At 34.8% G+C, this 25,306-nt stretch overlaps 1 protein-coding gene across 1 annotated transcript; it reads left to right on the top strand.

Moving 5' to 3' along the window:
• The first annotated feature begins 21,951 nt into the window (after positions 1-21,951).
• LOC124931768 (LRR receptor-like serine/threonine-protein kinase GSO1) lies at positions 21,952-25,085 on the top strand. The gene has a single exon (XM_047472320.1). It carries the CDS (start codon positions 22,127-22,129, stop codon positions 25,058-25,060), a length of 2,934 nt encoding a protein of 977 aa, XP_047328276.1. The 5' UTR covers positions 21,952-22,126; the 3' UTR covers positions 25,061-25,085.
• The last annotated feature ends 221 nt before the right edge of the window (positions 25,086-25,306 follow it).

The following is a 25,306-nucleotide window of genomic DNA, read 5'->3' as shown; positions in this document are numbered from 1 at the left end:
AGAGGTATATGAAAAACTTTCGGTTTTTTCATTTAAAGAAAAACTGAAAGCTTTCCAATTAACTTTCGGTTTTTCCCTTTTAAAAAAACGAAAGCTTTCCATATAACTCTTGGCGTTTCCTTTTCAAATAAACCCGAGAGATATATGTAAAACTCTCGGTTTTTCCATTTCAAGAAAAAACGAAAGCTTTCCATTTAACTTTCGGTATTTCCCTACAAAATTTATAAATTAGACCGATTGTTTTTTGCGCAACCAAAACCTGTTCAGCCAAACCAATATATCAATTCATAAAGCAAATGACATTCATAAAAAAATGACCCAAAATTCTCAACAAAACCAATCGTCCAAACAACTTGTTATAATTCTAATTAAAACGTACTCAATTAATTTATAAACTTGTTCTAAGTCGAAACAAGCAATCTAAACGTACTAGAATTAGCTGGTGGGGAGGGGGTGGTTGATATTGCCTCATAAACATTTCAAAACTCTCCATTCTTGTATTCATTTCTATCTTTTCCATCTCCATTCTTGTCATCAATTCTAGCTTTTCCGCTTGTATTTCATTAATCGTTCGAGTTCTTTCTTCATCCCTTTTTTTCCAATTCCTCCACTTTCATCGCCAATCTTTGATTCTCCTCAAACAATCGATCAGTGGATCGTTGTGAACTGTTGTCACTTTGACGATCCTCACGAAAGTGTGTGGGTCGGATGCCTGATCCCATACCGATCACTCCCCCATGCTTTTGGCGTCCGAACACCCTCTCCGTCAACTCAAAGTCAGATATTTCTAGTTCGTTACTTCTTACTTTCTCCATCTCAACCTGCATATTTAAAATAAATTTTCATTTATATAATAAATAAACTAGCTATATGTAATTTATTTAAATTCAATTAACTTACAATTTTCTCTTGCACTCGTTCGTCCGGGATGGGGGTTGGGTTTTCTTTCGTACGTAGGTTTTGGGGTACGGGTCCTCTTGAATACTTCAACTACAGAAGGGGTCTGTCCCATTTCAAACGCATGTTGAAATAAATGATTTATAAAATTAATAACAATCTTTATATTAAGTTATTAGAAATAATGTACATACCAACTCTTCATCCACTTGAGAAAACGGTCTACTTCTAGTATGATGTGAGAATTTTAGCTTATTTATGTTAACAACATTGGTACGACTATTGTGCTTTATTTGAAATAAAAAATGAAGTTAGAATAATTAATATCATATTTTATTTGAATTATGAAACCGTACCTTAAATTTTTCCGTGAAGTAATGGTTTCGACACACGAACTCCCAATCATCTCGATCGTAGTCTCGTGGAGGATTGGCCAGTACCGCCGCCTCGTCTCCTTGATGAATGCGGATATAATCACTGTTCAAATTCGAGCGTCATCTATCCTATATCTGTTTGGCGTGTGCCAATCCAGACCTTCGATATTGATCAAAAGAACCATCAGTACACTCGAACGGATCCTAGAAAATAAATCATTCAAATGTTATAAAAAAGTATTAAATGATTAATGTAAAATTACCGTCATAGAAATCCAAAGTGAATCCAATTGGTCAGCACTTAATGCCTTCCACTTCAACAGACGGTGTGAGACGGTTGAAGGGTCCCGCACAACCGACCCCAAATGTCTAGATCACATTGTTCTTCCATCACCGACACCACCGGGCCTCCCATCTACCGCTCTAAAAGTCAGAGCAATCTTTTTCCCCGGTGGCCTCCTAGATAGCGCGATATTCTTGTTCTTCCCCCATCTCTTGCGGACGGAAGATTTTTCAAAATTATCAAATTAATAATTAGATGTAAATCAATACAAAACAAGAACTAAGTGTAAACATGTAATTACCTGTCGATGATGGGTCGGGAGTGGAACCGTGCTCCTCCTCGTCATCCTCCTCGTCATCCTCCTCGTCATCCCCCATTGAGGCAAACGTACTCTCAACAAACTCTTCAGCCTCAGCATCAATATTCTCGTCATGTGTATCTGCTGGGGGACCAGTAGCTAACGGGTCCACAGCTAATGGTGTATGATCTCTAGAAGACTCTTCTCGGAGCCTTAGGTTTTCTGATTGTACAAGTAGGTTTTGGTATGACCTAGATAGTTTGCTGGGTGTTTTCCTCATACTCTTCCAAGTTTCTTTACGACTTTGAGACATTCTTAGTGAATATCATTAATAAATGGGAGAATAATTGAAATAAAGTAGTAATAAGAATGAATATAAAGTAAAAAAAACATAAATCTACCTAATTAATCTCAACTATATATTGGTAAACCGCGAATTTATTTTTGTCATGATCTTGCAACTAGGTTGGGCTGACATATCATGAGCGTAGAATACTTGTTTTTCTTGACTCTCCAATATATACGGGTCCTGACTTTGGGTTTTTAAAATTCGGTTTACATTTATACTTACGAAGCCATATTTATCCACTTTCACTCCTAGTTCCCCCGAGTGTGTATCAAATCACTTACACTTGAATAAGACAACCCGTTTGTGAGAAAAGTATTGTACTTCGATTATATCCGTTAAAATTTCGTAGTATGACATAGTATCTGACCCGTTGTACCCTTCAACAACCACCCCACTATTTTGAGTGGTCAAACCTTCGTCGTATTTTTCTGTACAGAATTTGTATCCGTTTACTTTACACCAAACATACATACATGAGTACATACTTGGACCTTTGCCTAAGATCTTGAGGTCTCTTGATATGTCATTATTTTCTACTAATTGAGCGACCTATATATATACATTCCCGAAATTTAGTCGTTAAAATAAATTTAAAGTTATTAGATATGGTTTTGAATATACTCACACTATGCTTGAAATAGATGTCATACATTTCTCCACGGGACTCATTGTTATTACAATACTGCATTTAATAACTGTAAATAGATCGAATATTAAATAGCATACTCTTTAATGTTAATTAATAAGACGTACTATAACAGCAAAATATTGAATCTTACATGTAAAAAAGTTCTTCTTCGTGACAATTTTTGAAAATGTATGAATGAGTTGTTACTCGATCGCAATAATCCAAGTTGTATATTTTTCCGTTGAATAGGTCTTCCAACGATGAAAATATTGAAATGCCCGAGATTTTAGTTTGTGCATTTTTAGGGGTGCAAACGAACCGAATCGAACCGAATAATACAAAAAAAATGATATTCGAGCTCGAGCTCGAAAATTATGAATGGTATTCGAATTCGATTCGAAGTTTGAAAATTCAATAAAATTTGGCTCGAGCTCGATTCGAAATAAAGTTCGAACTCGAGTTCGATTCGAATTGTTCGAACCTTGATTCGAACAATTTCGAATCATAGCTCGAAATAATTCAAATTCGAGTTCGATTCGAAATATGTGAACATATTAATTCGAGTTCGATTCGAAATATGTGAACATATTCAAATTCGAGTTCGATTCGATTCGAAAAAAATAAAAATAAAAAATATATAAATATTAAATGAAAGTTCGCGAGCGGCTCGTGAATAATCGAACAAAATAATTTGGGTTCGAGTTCGGCTCGAAACATTATCGAACATATTCGAATTCGGCTCGAATTCGATAGATTCGAACTCGAATCAAATATATATAGAGCCGGCTCGAAAAGCTCGTGAGACAGCTCGGTTCGTTTGCACCTCTATGCATTTTCTTGGTCTTTTTCCTCCATATACCTAGCACATAAACTAATACTCTCATTTACAATATAGCTCTCGCTTATTGAGGCTTTGGGGTGTTTTTTATTCCGCAAATATCTTTTCATTATACCCATGTAATGTTCAAATGGATACATCCATCAATACTGGACAGGTCCCCAAAGCAAAGCCTCAAATGACAAGTGAACCAGGAGATGCATCAAGATATCGAAGATTGACGGTGGAAAAATCATTTCAAATTTGCAAAGTGTCAATATAATATCAGTGTACAATTGTTCGAGGTCCGTTGTAATCAACTCTTTGAAGCACAACAACCGAAAGAACTGAGACAAATTTACTAAAGCATCATACACATTATCTGGAAATAATCCACGGGTTGCTAAAGGAATAAGATATTCCAATAAAATGTGGCAATCATGACTCTTTAATCCCGTAATCTTTTTATCTTCCAAATTTACACAACCCCCGATATTTGAGAAAAAAACCATCAGGCAACTTAAGATCTTTTAAGAATTTACAAAGACATTTTTTTATGATCAGAGGTCAAAGTGAAAGGCGCTTCTGGATAATGAACCACTCCTTCATCATTTATAGGATGTAACCATTGTTTTATGCCTAATATTTATAAGTATTTGCGGACTTTAGGATCATCCTTAGTCTTCTCTTTCACATTTATTATTGTTCCCAACACGCTATCACAAATATTTTTCTCAATATGCATCACATCCAAATTATGTCTCAATAATAGTGATTTCCAATAAGGCATATAGAAGAAAATGCTAAGTTTGTTTCAATTGTCTCCCCGCGTTTCATGATATATCTTGGTTTTCTTGCTCAGATCCGTAGTAATAATTGTGTCTTCTAGGTCTCGTGCTTTCTCATAACTTTTTTGCCCCGTTAACAATTTAGAGGGCTCTCTATAATTTGTTCGACCATCAAACGACTATTTATCCCTTCTGTATTTGTATTTATCCCTTCTGTATTTGTGCTTTGGTGGAAGGAAGTGTCTATGACCCATGTAACATTGTTTGGAACCATTAACTAATCGAAGAGATACTGTGTCGTTGTTAAAATAAGGATACACAAATTTCCCTTTTCGTATTCCAGCCTGACAAATCCGCGTACGCAGGAAAGTCGTTAATGATCCACATTAACGCTGCTCGCATGTTAAAGTATTGCGAGGTGTGTGCATCAAACGCTCGCACACCAGTTTTCCACAATTCAGTCAACTCGTCGATTAATGACTGGATAAATATGTCAATTGCATCTCCCAGACTCTTTGGACCTGGAATTAACATAGATAGAATGAAATTGCTAGAATCAATGCAAGTAGTGAGTGATACATTATAAGGAACGAGAATAACCGACCAAACACTGTATGACTTTTTCCCATTTGCAAATGGTTGAAACCCATCGCTTAATCAACCCAGTCTCACGTTTCAAGAGTCCGACACGAAATATTTATAATTTTCATCAAACGTTTTCCAAGTTAATGAATCAGTCGGATGTCTCAACGTATCACTATCAACTCCTTCTTCCTTATGTCATCTCATCATCGATGCCATTTTTGAGGACATGTATAGTCTTTGTAGTCTTGGTGTTAGGGGAAATATCTTATCACCTTAGTTGGAATGAATTTCCCATTTTGCTTCTTTCGAACTGTCCCACTTGTTTGGTCAACTTTCCATCTTGAAAGGCCGCAAACTCTACAAGACTCTACATTTTTGTCGTCTTTCCAAAATAACATACAATTGTTCTTACATGCGTTTATCTTCTCATACTTAAGCCGTATATTTATAATGAATTTTTTTGATTCGTAGTAGGAGTTTGGAAATTGAGCGTCCATCGGTAATATGTCATCTTTAAGTAGACGCAACAACATATCGAACGAAGCATTTGTCCATTGACCGACATTCTTTATGTGAAGAAGTTTCAGTAGTGCTGATGATTTCGTTATTCGAGCACCTTCATACAATTGTCGTTTGGAATCATCAAGTAATTTATAAAATCTCTGCGCATCTTCGACTGGTTCATGGTTGTTCGGGCCATCATTAACGTTGGAGAACATATCTTTTATAAAATCGTGCATATAACGTTCCTCATTGACCTCTTCATTAACTGTATTATTCATCTCCGTTCTAGGATCGTTGAATTCCGGCACGACATCCTCTGATTGACCATCATCATCATCATCCAAGTCATCGACATCATCATCATTATTTACCACGTTAGTAGTAACTCTCTTTTCTCCATGACAATACCAGAACTCATAATGAATATTTATTACATAAATGATGAGGTGAGTCTTCACATCGTTTATTTCCATAAACGTCGTGTTCAAGCATTTCACGCAAAGACATTTCACTGTTTGTCGGCTTGTACTACTAACTGCAAACTCGAGGAATTTGTCAACACCTTTCTCGTAATCTGGATGATCTTGACGTAAGCTCATCCAAGTTTTATTGGGAACTTCCATCTTTCTAATAAGATGGAAAACAACAAGCATTATTATTTATTTAACTTTATCTAAATTAGGCTAAATTACATTTCTCTTATCTTCATAATTTATGATCTAAAAGGAATACATTATTCAAACTTATGTACTTGAACAATCCAATTCTAACCTAAAATCAAATCTAATCCAACATTATTTCAATCATACATAATTCAAACAATTCAATTTATACCTATAATCTAATTCATTCAAACATAATTCAATTCTAACATAAAATCAAATCTAATCCAATATTATTTCAATCATACATAATTCAAACAATTCAATTTATACCTAAAATCCAATTCATTCAAACATAATTCAATTCTAACCTAAAATCTAATATAATCCAACATTATTTCAATCATACATAATTCAAACAATTCAATTCAAACCTAAAATCCAATTCATTCAAACAATTCAATTTATACATATAATCCAATTTTAACCTAAAATCTAATATAATCCAACATTATTTCAATCATACATAATTCAAACAATCCAAATCATACCTAAAATCCAATTCATTCAAACATAATTCAATTCTAACCTAAAATCCTATTCATTCAAACATAATCCAATTCTAGTAATCTAATTCATTCATACAAAATTCAAATCTAACCTAAAATCTAATTCATTCATACAAAATCCAAATCTAACCTAAAATCCAACCTAATTCAACATAATACTAACCCAAAATTAATTAACTGATATTATTAATAATATAATTCTAATAATATAAAAAACCTAAAAAAATTACCTTTTTTAGCTGTTGTATGCGGCGACGGTGGAGGAGGCGCAGCGAGAAGCTGCGGCTGCAGGTGGAGGAGGCGCGATGATCTTCACTAGACGGAGGGGCACTTCAGGTGGAGGAGCGATGGCGAAACAGATCTGGATCTTCAACAGAGGAACGACGACATCTTCGTCTGAAAAGGAGGAGCGACAACGTCTTGAACGGAGGACCGATGGCGTCTTGAATGGAGGACCGACGACGTCGTTTTGAATCGTTGAAAGAAGAAGAGAAGAACGGGCTGGAGGCGGCGCGGGCGGAAGGGGAGAGAAGAAATCGGGGAAAGAAGAAGAGAAGAAGGGGAAAAGAAATCGCGCTTTTTTATTTTAATAAGTCATTACTGAAAGTTATATGAAAACTTTCGGTTTTGACTTGATTAATTCCAAGAGTTTTCACATAACTCTCAGTTTTTGATCATTTCTTTAATTCCAAGACATTTATACATATCTCTCGGTTTTGATTATTTTAGATTCCGAGAGATTTGTCTAAATCTCTCGGTTTTAGATAAATTTCACATAGAGAAAACTGAGAGATTTATGTATATCTCTCGGTTTTGAATATTATTATCGAAAGTTATACCATTAACTTTCGGTATTATCACTTCATATTTGTTAAATTAATTAGTTTCTCAATTTCTAATAACCTTTAACAATATTAATTTAACACATTTGATATCCTTAAAATATTACACAATCCATATGATTAAACATTACACACATTCATAGGATAACCAAACATAAACATACAAATACACTTCTTTATATAATCAAAAACAATCATATACATTTTCACATTAAACACAATCTGAATTTTTAAAACCTTAAACACACTTAATTAGCTTAGTTAGGAGTTTAGATTAGAAAGTGAAATGACAATTAAATTAACAAATTATGTAGTGTCAATACCGAAAGTTATACCATTAACTTTCAGTTTTGATGATTATTTTCGAAAGTTATACCATTAACTTTCAGTAATTATACCATTTACTTTCGGTATTACCACTTCATTATTTGTTAAATTAATTGGTTTCTCAATTTCTAATAACCTTTAACAACATTAATTTAACACATTTGATATCTTTAAAATATTTACACAATCCCAATAAATCATTACAATCAAACTTTACACATAACCTTATTATCATCAAACACAAACATACATATACACTTCTTTATATTATAAAACACAATCATATACATTTATAATATTAAACACAATATTCATTCTTACAAAATAACACACTTGATGTGATTAAATAGTTTAGACCAAAAATTGCAAAAAATCAAATAAAATAGTGAATGAATACCGAAAGTTAATTATATAACTTTCAATACTTACATTCAAAACCGAGAGAATATCAAATATCTCTCGGTCCCGACCTTAATAATAATGTTTTTAAGGAAGAGTCAAAAGCGAAAGTTTATTAGAAAACTTTCGCAATTACCCCTTCCCAACACTTAGAATTTTTTCAGGTTTTTTTAAGGAATGGTCAAAAGCGAAAGTTTATTAGAAAACTTTCGCAATTACCCTTTCCCAACACTTAGAATTTTTTCAAATTTTTTTAAAGAATGGTCTAAAGCGAAAGTTTATTGGAAAACTTTCGCAATTACCCTTCCCAACACTTAAAATATTTTCAGATTTTTTAAGAAAGGGTGAAAAGCGAAAGTTTATTGGAAAACTTTCGCGATTACCCTTCCCAACACTTAGAATTGTTTTCAGATTTTTTTTAAGGAAGGGTCAAAAGCGAAAATTTATTAGAAAACTTTTGCAATTACCCTTCCCAAAACTTAGAATTTTTTCAAATTTTTTTAAGGAAGGGTCAAAAGTAGGGGTGTTCAATATTTGGTCTGAACCGAATATCCGACCGAATTCGAATTCACCGAATTCGAATTTCATTTTCGGTTTTCGAATCGAATTTCAAACAAATTCGAATTCAAATACAATTTTCGAATTGGTTTTCGAGTTTGAGTTTCAACTCGAAAACCAAACCGAAAACCGAATTCATTTTTTATTATTTATTCTTCCAAACTTAGCTTAAGAATAAGTTCAAATAATCAAATTAGAATATTTTGAACTCAAGATTTAATAATATTAAAAAAATAACAAAATTGCCAATGGTTTAGTGGTAGAATAGCACCTTGCCATGGTATAGACCCGGGTTCAATTCCCGGATGGTACAATTTATTTTGAGTTATGCTAGTTTCAAAAAATAAAAATAAAAAGAATTCGGTTTGAATTCGAAATTCGAAGCGAATATCAAATTCGGTTCGGTTTAATTAATATTTATCGAATTTGGTTCGATTTTTCGAATTGGCTAAAAAAATAAAAATTCGAATAAACCGAATTGAGGAACTCGAATAATCCGAAAACCGAACCGATGAATCAAAAACGAAAGTTTATTGGAAAACTTTCGTAATTACCCTTCCCAACATTTAGAATTTTTTCAAATTCTTTTAACGAAGAGTCAAAAGCAAAAGTTTATTGGAAAACTTTCGCAATTACCCTTTTTCCAACACTTTGAATTTTTTCAGATTTTTTTAAGGAAGGGTCAAAAGCGAATGTTTATTGGAAAACTTTCGCAATTATCTTCCCAACACTTAGAATTTTTTCATATTTTTTTAAGGAATGGTCAAAAACGAAAGTTTATTGGAAAACTTTTGCAATTATCCTTCCCAACACTTAGAATTTTTTCAGATTTTTTTAAGGAAGGGTCAAAAGTGAAAGTTTATTGGAAAACTTTCGCAATTACCCCTTCCCCAACACTTAGAATTTTTCAGGTTTTTTTAAAGAAGGGTCAAAAGCGAAAGTTTATTGTAAAACTTTTGTAATTACCCCTTCCCAACACTTAGAAATTTTTCAGATTTTTTTAAGGAAGGGTCAAAAGCGAAATTTTATTGGAGAACTTTCGCAATTATCCCTTCGTCAAAAGTGAGAGTTTTCAAATAAACTTTCGCAATTACCAATTCTGGAAAGTTAAAACCGAGTGTTCTTTAAATAACCTTCGCAATTACCCTATTTTCGTCATTTTTTTTACAATGATCTAATCGAAAATGTTCAATGAAATTCTCAAATAAAGGAAACATATCAATAGACAAACATTCATAAAAGACATTAATAAACCAAAACATAATTATAATTCTTAAAACATAAACAAAAGTCAAAACGTAAACATGTTATCAGTCGAACGAAAACGATTACAAATAATTATTCAAAGACTTAAATCTACTTAGTAGATGAGGGGAGGAGGGGGTGGTTGATTCTGCCTCCTGAAGAAATCAATTTGTTGTTCAAGATTCTCTAACTTTTTGCCATTTGCTCCCTGTCCGCTTTAATTTTAGTAAGCAATTTAGCTCTTTCCGCATCCCTCAATTGAATTTGCTCCAATCCTGACGCTATGTCTCTCGCATCCTCCTCCCGTTTAACATTCGCAGTAGTCATTGGGTCTGCCGCGACAGACCCTGGGTCAGAACTTGATTGTGCTAGTAAGTACTAGAATGACGGTGGGAGTTTCTCTGGTGTTTTCCGAAGACACATCCAAGTACTCATCCTGAAACCATTTTGTTAATAAATTTATTTAAAATCTTATAAATTATAAATTTGTAAGATCAAAAGTTTATTTGAATAACATTAACCCTACACAGTCATCAAGATCTCCAGTTTCAACTTAGAAAATTAATTAAATGAATAAATAATATATACAAATATACTAACCATAGAAATTATATTTCAATCATTTTTCATATCAACATATGAAGTATACTAAGCCATAAACACTAATTAATTGAAAAAACAAGCATAGCACATTATTTTTAATCCAAAAAATTACAAATCCATTAAGATAACTCACATATGAAAAATAATCTTTTGAATTCTCATGTTCAAATCCTATTAAAAATACTCGAGTTGAAGTGAAAACAATGACTGTAAAAGTCAGGATAACTTCCTAAATTAAAACAAATACAAATATTTAAAATGAGACAAATAAATATAAGGGACTATGCAAACAAACTCTCAGATTCTCCAAAATGTCAATAATATACCCAAATGAGTTGCAAGGTGACCCAAATCAAACCTAAAAAAAATAAAAATGGAGTTCAAGACATCCGAGTTTGCACTTTTTGTTCAGCTCAAGCCAAATACTCCACGTAAAACCAAATAGCTCAAAAAACCTCAGGATCTATTTTTTAATAACGACAGATTTGCGAATCCATTTAACCAAAACCACCATGTAAAAAAATCAACCTATGGACATTAAGCTAACAAACTTAAAAGGTATGCAGTTTCCAATATTTAGCTAATCCATAATTATAAAATAACTAAAGGTGTAAATCCAGAAAACAATCTCTACTGAAAAAAAAGAAAAAAAAACATCTAACCTTGAATTGGCGGCGGCGAAGGCGAGATGGTGTTTCCGTCGAGGGTGTCGGTGCGGGCGGAAGGAGAAGAGAAGGAGAATAGAGGAAGAAGAGAAGAAGAAGAGGTGGAGGCGGCGTTGAAGAAAAATCAGGGAGAGAGAGAGAGGAAAAGAGAAACGGCAGAAAGAAGAAGAAAAGAAGTAGGGTTTTTAATTTCAAAAGCTCATTACCAAAAGTTATATGAAAACTTTCGGTTTTGATCATACACCGAAAGTTTTCATATAACTTTTGGTTTTGAATCTGAGTCAAAACCGAAAATTTATAAAAAAAACCTTCGGATTTAATCATTCACAACACTTAGAATTATTTTAAAAGTTTTGGAATGAGTCAAAACCGAAGGTTTATTGGAAAACCTTCGCAATTAATCATTCCCAAATTTAAATTTATATTTCATTTTTTTGGGGATGAGTCAAAACCGAAGGTTTATTGGAAAACCTTCACAATTATTAATTTCATGAAAGGTAAACCCGACGGTTCTTTGAATAACCTTCGCAATTACCCCATTTCTAACACTTAGAATTATTTTGGTTTTTTGGGAAGGGTAAAACCGAAAGTTTATTGTAAACCTTTCGGTAACAAGTTTTAAAACCAAAGGTTTTACACGACTTTCGGAATCTATTTTTAATAATGAAAGTTTTATTCCTCTCTGGATCATTTCCAAAGGTTTTATAAAACCTTCGGTAAATTCCATCGGTAAAGATAATTTTTTTACTAGTGATATGAACCTTGTTTATGTTTGTCAATTATGTGACTCTAGGTGTTTTGTTGGTTTTTTCTTCCAAAATTTTGTTATGTGTATGATCTAAAATCCGAAAGAATGACTGGAATAAGAATAGAAAAGATAAAGGTTTTTATGTTTTGAATGAACTGTATCTTCTCACTCACATAGCAGATATGCCTATTAATTTGTCTTCTTTTTATTTGACACATTCTTCTTAAAAAACTATTTGTGGCATTCTAGACTTGGTTATTTATTAGGTTATGGATTATGTTTTATGTGTATTTCTGATGTATTTGGTGATTTACCACCTGATGATATTTATGATTCCAGTGGTTGTAAACTAGGAAATTTTATGTTTTACCCTTTAATTTAAGTACTTCCACTTCTTTAGTATTTTTGATTTAGTTCATTCTGATGTTTGGGGACCAACACCTATTTATACTAAGGGATACTCTAGATATTATATTTTATTTATTGATGATCACACTTATTATTTTTGGATTTATTAAATGAAACGTCATTATGATCTCATTCATATTTATGTTGAGTTTAAGACCTACGTAAAAACTTAACCTTATGCCACTATCAAGTGTTTTCGAGCTAATTTGGGAGAGAGTGTACTGGTGGAGATATTATTGGTTTTTTCAAAGTTGATGGTACAATACATCAGTCCTCTTGTACTGATACCCCACAACATAATGGAGTAGTTGAGAGAAATCATATGCATATTGTTGAGACCGCTAGATCTATGCTTTTATCCGTTAGTATTTCTAATGAATTTTGGGGAGAATTTGTCATTACATCTGTTTTTTTTTATTAATATGATCTCTACCTCTCTAATTTTAAGATTTATCCATATGCTAGATTATTTGGTCACACCCTATTATATTCTCATTTAAGGTTTTTGGCTATACATGTTTTGTTCTTCGTCCACATGCAAAATGTTATAAGTTATCATCTCATGTGGTCATTTGTGTTTTTCTTGGATATGTCATTGTGCAGATAAAGGATATCGTTGTTATGATCCAGCTTCTGGAAATTGTATGTTTCTGAACATATTTCTTTCTTCACTATCCCACTTACCTCCCATGACATGTTGAAATCTGACCTCATTCAAATTGATCATTTTACTACTAATTATCCATCTGAAAATGATAACCCTCATGAAACTATATAGAATGTTCAGTTTTATCCTTCTTGTAGAACAAATGATGCTGAGATCCATCCTCTTTCTACGACTACTTCAGAACCTTCTATAATTGCAGATCCAAATTTACCTCAATATCCTACACGCACTCATCGATCTACTCAGATATCTGATTTTGATTATTTTTGTTATATTTCACTTCCTTTATAATTTCCATCAATTATCTTTATGAGCCCACCGCTTACTCTGAAGCATCTTATGATCCTCTTTGGCAAGAGGCTATGAATAAGGAATTGCCTGTATTGGACAAAATTGGTACTTGAGATTTGGTTTCTCCACCGGTTAGTAAGAAAATTATTGGTTCCTTATGGGTATATAAGATTAAAACCAAGTTAGATGGCTCTATTGAGCGATATAAAGCTCGTTTGGTTGCATAAGGCTATGCTCAAGAGTATGACATGGATTATGAGGAGACTTTTGCAACTGTTGCAAAAATGACATATGTTCGAGTTCTTATTGCAGTAGTTTTTGTTCGTCGTTGATGTATTTTACAAATGGACATTAATAATACTTTTTTGAATAGGTATCTTTAAGAGAAAGTCTAATGGTTCCTCCACCTGGTGTTTCTCATCGGCTAGGACAAGTGTGTAGGCTTAAGAAGGCCTTGTATGGTCTTAAACAAGTCCCGAGAGCTTGGATCGACAAGTTCTCCTTTATAGTATCTTCACTTGATTTTATTTCTAGCTCTCATGATTTGGCATTATTTGTTAAATCGTCTCATGTATGTCATATTTTGCTCTTGTTGTATGTTAATGATATAATTATTATAGAAGATGATACTGACGATATCTCAGATCTAAAAGCTACTTTGTCTCATCGTTTTGAGATTAAGAATTTAGGTAATCTATGTTACTTTCTAGGTATTGAGGTAGCTTATTCTGAAAAGAATATATTCTCTCTTAGTCTAAGTACACTTCAGATATTCTTGAGCGGTCTCGTATTGTTGATTGTCCTCTTGAGGTCAATATTCGTTATAACCCTACTAATGGGGATCCTCTTGCTGATCAAATTATATATCGATCAATCGTGGGTAGTCTAGTGTACTTCACTCTCACTATTACTCGACTTAATTTTCATATGTCGTTCATATTGTCAGTCAGTTCGTTTGCTCATCTATATTTGTTCATTGGGATGCAATTATGCATATTCTGCGTTATCTTCGAGGAACGCTATATTAGAGTCTCTTGTTTCCATCGACCTCATCTTTATAGATTTGCACTTTTTCTAATGCCGATTGTGCAACTGACCAAACTGATCGAAAATCGACTACTAGTTATTATATATTTTTTAGGTAATTCATTTATTTCATAGAAAAGTAAGAAACAAGATGTTGTTTCTCGCTCTTCAACTAAGGTAGAGTATCGCGCTATGACTTCTACTAAATGTGAGATTATATGGTACGTTGGTTATTGACTGATATGGGCGTCTCTCTTAGTGGTTCGACACCGATGTACTGCGATAATAAGAGTGTCATTCTGACTGCGCACAACACAGTCTTTCATGAACATACAAGCATATTAAGATCGTTTGTCACCTTACTCGGCACCATTTCGAGCGAGGAACCATATCCTTACCTTTTGTCTCATCTTCGATGTAGTTTGCATATTTTCTCACAAAGGCACACACCATCAAGCGTCACTGATTCTTTCTTGACAAACTCTCAATGTTTCTCACTACACCATCACGAGTTTGAGAGAGGTTGCTAACGTATATTTATATTGAATTTGCATTTTGTCCCACATTAGTTTGATGTGTATTATAAAATTAATCTTAGCTCTATATAATGGGATGTAATAGCTCATTTTCCAAACATATAATATATCACATTAAACTTTCTCTTTTGATATATTTCTATACTTTTAATATTATTTGTAAGAATTATATTAAGAGAGAGAGATGGTACCCTAATTAGATATTTATGATGGGGGACATGCATGTCATCTTCAGGGTACAAAACATACTACCTTTGATGCACGAATATCTTGAGTTAAAACTATTACAATCCCAAACTAAGGTTATAATGGTAAAAGTGGAGGTAGTTTTCAATCAATATGGTGACAGGGTGCAACTCGTGGGCTTGACTCAAGAGGAGGTGCCTTGTGTAATGGAGGTGGTGATCAAAATCCCGAGTCGAAATGTTGCTTTTGAGCCATCCTTTGAGCAAGTGGTTCCGGATTCCGAATATGATGGCCCTCTAGGTGCTTCTAAGAGTTCGATGAAAGAATGTAGTATTGGTTGTATATATAGAGAATGTTGAATTCTACTAACGAGGAATATGTTAAAGAAACTTTGTAACTATACAGATATGGACAAGACAATGCTTAACAAGATTGAGAAAGTCAATGAAACTTTTTAAAGGAATAATTAGAAAATGAATGCAAGAAGGAAACGAAAGAAACACAATTTTTATAGTGATGTGAACTATGATCTAGTAATGATGAAAAAAATATGTTAACAAAAACCTACATATTTTATAGTGGTTAACAAGATTTCAAGTGGATCATGTAAAATGCAATACGAGTTATTGTTGGTCAACCACCACCTCCGCAACAAATTGTTGCCACACAATCTAATAAAACCTATGGATTCGTTTTTTTGGGATATTTGATTTGGTTGAAGATTTTTTTATCTCTTAAAGTTGGTTGAATAATGAGTTGTGGCTTGGAGAACTCAAGTTGGTTGAAACATGACTTCAAATAGATAATTTTTAAAAGTAAAACAATAGCGATGTTGTCGTTCATCCTCAAGCTCGAAGATCATCCAACTTCTTGAAAAGCTGTGAGACTTGTTGTTAGAACAGAACATTGACTAAATTAGTATTTTAAAAGTATTCTTCAAAACATAATTAGTTAATTGTGGCTAAAATAAGATCATATTGAAAAAAACTAAGCAAAGTGTTTTGTTTTATTCGTGGGGATGTGGGGAGAACATTGTATTATTACAAATTTATTTTGCATGTTAACCTACTTTCCTTTCACTTGTGTGGTCTATCTTTGTTAACCGGGATGAGTTGCTATCATCTATAGCTGCCTCTCTGGAAGGGTTGTTAGAATTCAAAATACATTAATTGTTATAAATTGATAATGAATGTGTTACGGGCTGCTCATAAAAAACCTCGGTCCTAAAATATTTTATGCATCCGTCTCTCGGCCCAAGTGTCCGTATGGGCCAGCTTTATGTTTCCGTTTATTAATTCATCTTTTATCTTCTCTTTTATTTATTTAAAACCGAATTCTGTTATTTTGTAAGTTGTTATAACAAATTTGTAACCGACTCTTGGGTACTTCAACCTCTTTAAATGGTGATGCCCACCCCACTTTTTGGGGCTATGAATTGATATTTTGGGAACTTGGTGTTTAAGTTATCTCTCGGCCCTCCTCCCCTTCTTGGACCGCTAGGTGTAAACTAGTGGTATTTCTCCCCTCCCCTTCCGCTCTTCTCTCCCTAACCTTGAATTCACCTCTAATTCTATGTCCGCTGCGCTAGAGTGTTGAATTCCATCATCAAGAACCCGTTTCTTGAATTAAAGAACTTGAAAGGCTCGGCCATAATTAAAAATCCTAACATCTTGGTATCAGAGCTGGCCGATTCTCGACATGGTAGAAACTCGCCAGCAATCGGAAATGGATGCGCTTAAGGCCCTGATTGAAAACTTGTCCCAGCAAACAGCAGCAATGCAAGCTGCCATAGACCGTAGATTTGATGTTGCTGAAGAAAGAATGGCGGCCCTTGAAAGCGGGGCATCTGGAAACGTGCAAGAACCCCGCTACAGACCCTATGATGATAATTCTTGCCACGGTCCTTCACCATTTAGGCCCCCGCACCCTGGCCAGAACCGCGATCAACACTATGCTCCTCCTACTCGGCTAACCAAGGTCGATTTTCCTCGGTTTGATGGGTCGGATGTCGAGGGCTGGCTAATTTCTGCGGAGCAATTTTTCAGAGTGGACAAAACTAAGGATGCCACTAAATTAGAAATTGCCCCCATTCATTTTTCTAGCGAAGCAAGAATGTGGTACGGGTCATATCTTCAAAACCGAAATCATATGGAGGCCCTATCTTGGGCCGTGTTCAAGAGAGACCTTATGACTCAATTCGGGCCATCTATACATGATACACCAATGAGACAGCTAATGAATTTAAAACAGGTTGGGTCGGTTCAAGAATATATATAACCTCCGGTACATGTCGATCTCTCAAAAGTTATTACATATGCCAAGGGACTACGTCATTGATTGTTATTTGTCCGGTTTAAGGGAAGAGATTGCGAACTGCATCAGGTTGCGATTTCCAGATTCTTTAAACGAAGCAATGGCCATGGCTAAAGTCCAAGAAGCAACATATCGGTCCTTAATGAGCAGTGGTAACTTGTACAGCGCTGAAGCATCATTGCTGCCCACGCCATCCAATATCAACTCAGTCGGGCCGAGCACCAATACTGAACTCAAGAATTCATCATATGGGTCCTCTTCAAATGCAAACCAGGGCCATGTTAAGCAATTAGACTCAGCCTCAATGGATGAAAAGCGAAGGAAAGGTCTATGCTATTCTTGCAATGAAAAATGGCAACCAAACCATAGGTGTAAATCCAAGTTATTCATGGTTTCGGCCAATCAAGAAGATCAAGAACCTGACCAAGAACCTGTTTTGGATGATTTACCTTCATTGCTCGGCTCAAGGTATGAACCAGCCATATCCTTACATGCCCTGACCGGGTCTAAAGCCTTCCAAATGCTCCAGATTCTTGGCAAAATTGGGAACCTGCCGGTGGTGATCTTGATCGATACAGGCAGCACCCATAATTTTATCAATAGCAGGATTTTGGAGAAAATAGACCACAAAAGCATAGCAACCCAGGTACAATCGGTTAGAGTGGTTGATGGATCTAATGTTTTATGTTCTAGTATTTGCAAGGACTTGAAGTGGTCGATGGAAGGCAATGAATACCAAACAGAAATGAAGGTAATTTCCATGGACGGATATGATATTGTATTGGGAATTGAATGACTGATTACTCTAGGCCCGTCTTCTTGGGACTTTGAAAAGTTGACCCTATCCTATGATAAGCAAGACAGAACCACGGTCCTTAAAGGGATTCCTCGGTCGCAGGCCAGTTTGATGCATGGAAACCAGTTGGAAAAGACCTTAGATGAATATATTGTTGCTGCCAAAATGCAAGTAAAGAGTAAGGCCGAAGGCCAAACTGTTTCACTAGCTGCAATGACCTTGGAAGATATTCCTAACGATCTAATTAGAAACTATGGCTCATTCGATGCTGCTGTTATGCTGGTTCGGGAGAAAGACTTGGCCTGGATTTTTGAGCCAAGTATGGAGTTTAATCGAAGTTGGAAGAAATTATTTTTGCACCAGGCGCTGGGGACATTGCAGCAACCAAGGCCAGCTCTAAACACTGAAAAATTCGACCTTGGGTGCACAGAAATTCCAGAAAGGGGCGGAGTGGCAAGCGACCCGGCAACGCAAAGGACCGCAAGGACCCGGCCAGTTCCACTACTGAAGCGATTCTGCCGAAAGTTTTTTGTGAAAATACGGTCTTTTGCTGCGACCTTTGCTGAATGTGCCGAAGCCCGACCGAAGCAATAGTTTTGAAGTTGAAGATGCATATTAGAGGCTGACCAGTCTGCGTTCTTTTCGTCGAGGGCGACGAACTTCGAAGGGGGGGATAATGTTACGGGCTGCTCATAAAAAACCTCGGTCCTAAAATATTTTATGCATCCGTCTCTCGGCCCAAATGTCCGTATGGGCCAGCTTTATGTTTCCGTTTATTAATTCATCTTTTATCTTCTCTTTTATTTCTTTAAAACCGAATTCTGTTATTTTGTAAGTTGTTATAACAAATTTGTAACCGACTCTTGGGTACTTCAGCCTCTTTAAATGGTGATGCCCACCCCACTTTTGGGGGCTATGAATTGATATTTTGGGAACTTGGTGTTTAAGTTATCTCTCGGCCCTCCTCCCCTTCTTGGACCGCTAGATGTAAACTAGTGGTATTTTTCCCCTCCCCTTCGGCTCTTCTCTCCCTAACCTCGAATTCACCTCTAATTCTATGTCCGCTGCGCTAGAGTGTTGAATTCCATCATCAAGAACTCGTTTCTTGAATTAAAGAACTTGAAAGGCTCGGCCATAATTAAAAATCCTAACAGAATGTTACAATTGTTAAATTCAATCTACCTACTAATCTTACTTGACTTAGTTAGATGATCGGTTTATCTTGTGAGTTATGAGAGTAATAAGGCGAAGCCTATTTGATCAACTTGATTTGGAATATCCTCATCTATGTGACTTGAGATATCTTTAATAAATAAGACAAGAAAACATTATAATGTTATACTATCAATTGTTGTCAAAAGAAAAGATTAATTCATTTAGAGAATAGAGCACTAGCTAGTATCAAAAGAAATATTGGGTTGTGTGTACTCATCTTCAACTTAGTTGGTCTCATTCATTTTTTTAGAGGGTCTATACAATAGAGAAAGAAAGACTTTTAAGCAAAATAACAAAAGTTCACAAGAAGAAAAAAAACTAAAAGAAACAACAATACAAAAAGTAAATAAAAACCAAGATAATGAACACGGAGATTCTGCATACATACAATGAGTTCCTCGATCAACTCAACATGACTTTTGGATCGAACCTTCGTTGGCGTCATGATAATAACATTGTGATAATCTGCATCTAACAACTATGATTATTAATTAAACCTTCTATAGTTTCTATCTAATCAAATAATTCACCGGAAGATAACCAAAATGAAAGAAAAAGTGCTTAATACATTTTCATTCATGGCCAAGATAGCATCTTAAGCCTTTCTATACATTTTTATAAACTTGCCAAATCTCAATTCACAAATTAGCTAAAATAATATTGAATGTCAAGTAACTATGGTAAAAAAGAAAGACACAAATATCTACAAAATACAAAATTTAAATTCTTGGTAGTGCACATCTACATCTAGATGTAGTGGTCACACATTGCAACATGTGGAGAAAGAACAGTAGTGACTTACTGTGGAACTTATATATGGTCCAGGGAGTCTAGGAAAGTGTACATCGCTTCATAATTATATTGATGATGATAACTAGAAACCCTAGCTGTTGGTGCAACATTATTATTATTATTATCCACATTGGTTGTTTCCAATAAATTTCCAACTATGCATGAAAGCTAAGTGAAAAATAAAGTACATGTAAGATATCTTTACTCAACTTGTCATTTTATTGGATAAGAGGAAGGTCTAAATCACAAATAAAACACAATTATTATAGGATAAATGTCAGATTTAAGATTTGTTGACGTTTGTGTCGATTTAGAGCCCTCCTCAATTTTTGTCATAAGAACTCTCGATATTTCAATACCTTATTATATTTAGTACTTCCTCCCAATTACATTTATTTTTGTACCGTGATCTAGATGTTAACGTCAAATAACTATTATTCAATAAAATATAACATCTTATATGCAAATTAGATATTGGATTTCTACCCTATTTAGTAGACTGTTGTGGAATTAGTATGACCCATTATCTTTTAAATGTCAAACCTAATCTTCTTCCATATACTTGGATGCTTTCCATTTTGTTCCTTTTATTTCACCAATAACTCATCTTCTTTCTTTTTAAATGATAAAACATGCTATATAAATAACAAAATTTATGTGAAAATTGCATGAATATATCCATAACAAATACACTTTAAACATGATCCCAAAAAATGGATTAGGGAAAAACAAAGAACAAATAATTGAGGAGGCTGCATATATCCACATATATTCATGTTTGGTTTTCTCCCTTCATGATTTCTTGAATATAGACTCCACTTGTTTTAACTTTTGTGTTTAAAGATCTTATTTGCAACTAACTGTTATTATGTATTTTATTAATAACAAAAATTATTATGGTTTGATTTTTACAGTTTATACACCGAAAAAACACAATAAAAAAAATATTGAAATCGATTTGAGAAAATCTCAACATACCAGTTAGAAAATTCAGTTAAGTTGTTTTATTCTTTGCCAAAACTTATTGCTAAATAAAAAAAAAATCTTCATAAATCAAATACTACCCATGTTTTAAAAAACAAATAATAATTATCTTATATTACAATTTAATGATTAGAAAACTTAAATATTACAAGAATGTTTGATCTATCAACTATATATAAATTAACAAAATTAAATATTTTTAAAATCTTAAACAATGATAATTTGGTTCGACCATAATTAAATTTAATTTTGCGAATTCAAAAACAATTATTATCCAATATGATTAAACCACTTCATTTCATTTTACATGGTTGGATCAATTTTGGCTATACCCATAAATCTACTTTTATGTTAATCTAAAAATAACATTTAAACATAAAATAGAATCATAATAAATCTTTATATAGTAAATAATAACTTAAATATGTAGAAAGAAAAATTTCATCAAATAAAGTGATGAGTGTTAAGGCCCACACTGGTTCTCTAGCCCCTCTCCATCCATCCCCATCTCTTCTTTTTCTTCCTTCCATACTTGTCCATCAAAAAGGGCAGCTGATTGAAACGTGGTACAGAGAATATTATAATTAGTCTAGTTGAAAACAAATTAAAGAAATCTTCCTTTTATCATAGGTTATAAAAAGATCATCACGGATGGAACTCTAGTCTTAATTACATAATTATATAGTCTCCAAATTCCAATTATTGCTAAACCCTTTTCCAAACTATTTAAATTAAACTTCCAAACTTTCTCAACCATACCATGGAATCAACTTATCACGCAAAACCCAGAACCCGTTCATCTTCAAAGTGATCTTCGCCACCAATCCTCAAATGGGTTTCCTCAAAATCCTATTCTTTCTTGTTCTTCTTCTTTCTGTTTCATCAGCAGCCGATGATGTTTCCTCGGATTCGGATTCAAACTTGCTGTTAAGTATAAAATCACATCTCAATGATCCTGCCGGAGCTCTACAGAACTGGTCACCAGCCACCGCCATTTGTAAATGGAATGGCATAACATGTTCTTCAGATGGAACCCATGTAGTAGGAATAAACCTTTCGGGTTTCGGCCTTATGGGTTCAATTTCGCCACGATTCTCGGAGCTGGAACTGCTTCAAGTTCTTGATTTATCGCAGAATTCTCTCATCGGCTCCATTCCATCAGAGCTCGGCCAGCTTCAGAATCTAACGCAGCTACTACTTTATTCGAACGATTTATCGGGTTTTATTCCAACAGAGATCTGTCAATTGAAGAACTTGCAAGTTCTTAGAATTGGAGATAATAACATGTTGACAGGCAAAATCCCGCTGGAAATTGGTAACTTGACTGAATTGACAGTTTTGGGTTTAGCTTACTGTCAGTTTAATGGAACAGTTCCGACCGAAATAGGCCGATTGAAGAACCTCCGGTCTCTAGATTTGCAGATGAATAGGTTCGATGGGCGGTTACCAGATTCGATAGGAGACTGCTTAGAGCTGAGGAATCTCGCTGCTTCAAACAATATGTTTGATGGAACGATTCCTTCTTCCATGGGCAATCTTCAATCTTTAAGAATCTTGAATTTAGTTAACAACAGTCTGTCCGGTTCAATACCAGTCGAGCTGAGTCGACTAGCAAACTTGGAGTATCTCAACATGTTCGGAAATCAAATCGATGGGGAAATCCCGCCGGAGCTCGGCCGGTTAAGCCAGCTCAAGACGTTGGATTTATCTGGTAATAAACTCTCCGGAGCGGTTAATTTTGGCGGGTATTGGTTTAAGAATCTCGAGATTCTCGACCTGTCGGATAATTCTCTGACGGGTTCCTTTCCTGATGGAATCTGCATGACGAATAAGAACTTGAGCTGCGTTTATCTGTCGCAGAATAAGCTTTCGGGTGGTTTTCCATTGGAAATTCTGAATTGTTCGTCGCTCAGGGAATTAGATCTTTCAGACAACGAATTCGAAGGAGAATTGCCGCGAAACATAGGCCGGTTAGTGAATCTAACCGATCTTTTACTCAATAACAACAGTTTCACGGGTTCTATTCCAACAGAAATTGGAAATTTGACCGGTTTGGTCACCTTGTTTCTCTTCGGTAACAAGATCAATGGCCAAATCCCAATTGAAATCGGGAAATTGGAGAAACTGAGAGTTATTTATCTCTACGACAACCAGATGGAGGGTGTGATACCCAACGAGCTAACGAACTGCACCGGCTTGACTGAGATTGATTTCTTTGGAAACCGATTTTCGGGTTCTATTCCGAATACAATTGGGAGGCTAAAAAATCTTTCTTTTCTTCAGCTCAGGCAGAATGAGTTGTCGGGTGTAATCCCCAACAGTTTGGGTAATTGTCGGTTTCTTGAGAAACTTGTATTGGCTGATAACAAGCTGACCGGAACTCTACCTCCAACGTTTCGATTTCTTTCAGAATTAACCCTCATTACTCTTTACAACAACTCATTCGAAGGCCCTATTCATGAATCCATCTTTCTTCTAAAGAAACTTAGAATTGTCAATTTTTCGCATAACAGATTCACCGGAAGCATCCTTCCTCTGTTGGGTTCTACCGATCTGACTGTTTTCGACTTGACAAACAATAGCTTTTCCGGCCCAATTCCTTCCACAATCTTCCTCTCCACAAACATGACCCGTCTCCGGTTATCCTGTAACCGTCTCTCTGGTTCAATCCCTCCTGGGATAAACAAACTGACTCGACTCAATTTTCTCGACTTATCATTCAATGATCTCGTTGGAGAGATTCCTGAGGTTTCAAATTCGAAAGGGTTAGCTCATTTGCTTCTCAATAATAACAAACTGTCAAGGATAATTCCTTCTTGGTTAGGTTCATTACAGGAACTAGGTGAGCTAGACATTTCATCGAACACCTTAACTGCGTCAATACCAGTAGAACTCGGGAATTGTTCGAGATTACTGAAACTCTCGCTTCATTTAAACAATCTTTCTGGTGAAATCCCACAGGAAATTGGAAACCTCGAATCACTGAATGTTCTAAACCTGCAAAGCAACAGTTTATCTGGAACTATTCCATCAACAATCCAGAAATGCAAGAAGCTTTACGAATTAAGATTATCGGAGAATCAATTGACCGGAGTTATTCCACCGGAGATGGGAACTCTCACGGAATTGCAAGTAATATTAGACCTAAGCAAGAACAAGTTAAGAGGAGAAATACCAGCATCATTAGGAAATCTCATGAAATTAGAGAGATTAAATCTTTCTCAAAATGATTTCCACGGAGATGTCCCATCTTCACTTGGGAAATTAACAAGTCTCCACATGCTTAACCTATCAAATAATCATCTTTCCGGCCAAATTCCCAACACTTTCTCAAAATTCCCACTAACTTCATTCATGGACAATGATCAACTCTGCGGCCCACCATTACAATCCTGTATAGAGACGAACAGGACAGAGAAAACGACACTTTCAAACAATGCCGTCGCGGGAATCATAGTGGCGATCGTTTTCACTTCGACGATAATTTGTTTGGTAATGATCTATATTATGCTGAGGATGTGGTGTAATTGGAGAAAGGTATCGATTTCGAGCTCTGAAAATGGCGGTGGGATTGAGAACAGGGTGGTGGGAGAGAAGGAGAAATGGGTTTATGGAGAAAACGGGATTACGAACAGCAATTTTGACTATTTGAAGGTGAATTCCATGGCGTTGATTCCTTCTCAAGATGAGAAACAACGAAGGTCTGCAAATTCTTGTATTTTCAAACTCAAAATGGAATCAGATTCTATGGATCATTCATTTTGAGATTTTTCTCCTATTCTGCAATACAAATTTCCATTTTTTTTTTCCATTTTCTTCCATAGTTGTTCTTTTTAATATTTTAAACAATTAAACTAAAAATAGTTATAAATACAATTTCTAAATTTAAATAACTAAACTACAAGTTTATGGATAAACTAAAATTAATTTAATTTTGATATAGTGTTAACATGGGTCAAAATGGGAAATTTGATCAAATGTACCTAAAATGCCTTAAATACTAAAAGTGCA

The sequence above is a fragment of the Impatiens glandulifera genome, chromosome 3 (assembly GCF_907164915.1).
Source record: "Impatiens glandulifera chromosome 3, dImpGla2.1, whole genome shotgun sequence".
Lineage (NCBI taxonomy): Eukaryota > Viridiplantae > Streptophyta > Magnoliopsida > Ericales > Balsaminaceae > Impatiens > Impatiens glandulifera.
The sequence above is the reverse complement of the archived record's forward strand: the minus strand, read 5'-3'. Positions and strand labels throughout refer to the sequence as shown.

Bases quoted from the DNA above. Each gene is read 5' to 3' on its own strand.
- LOC124931768 (XM_047472320.1), top strand. From the start codon at position 22,127: ATGGGTTTCCTCAAAATCCTATTCTTTCTTGTTCTTCTTCTTTCTGTT.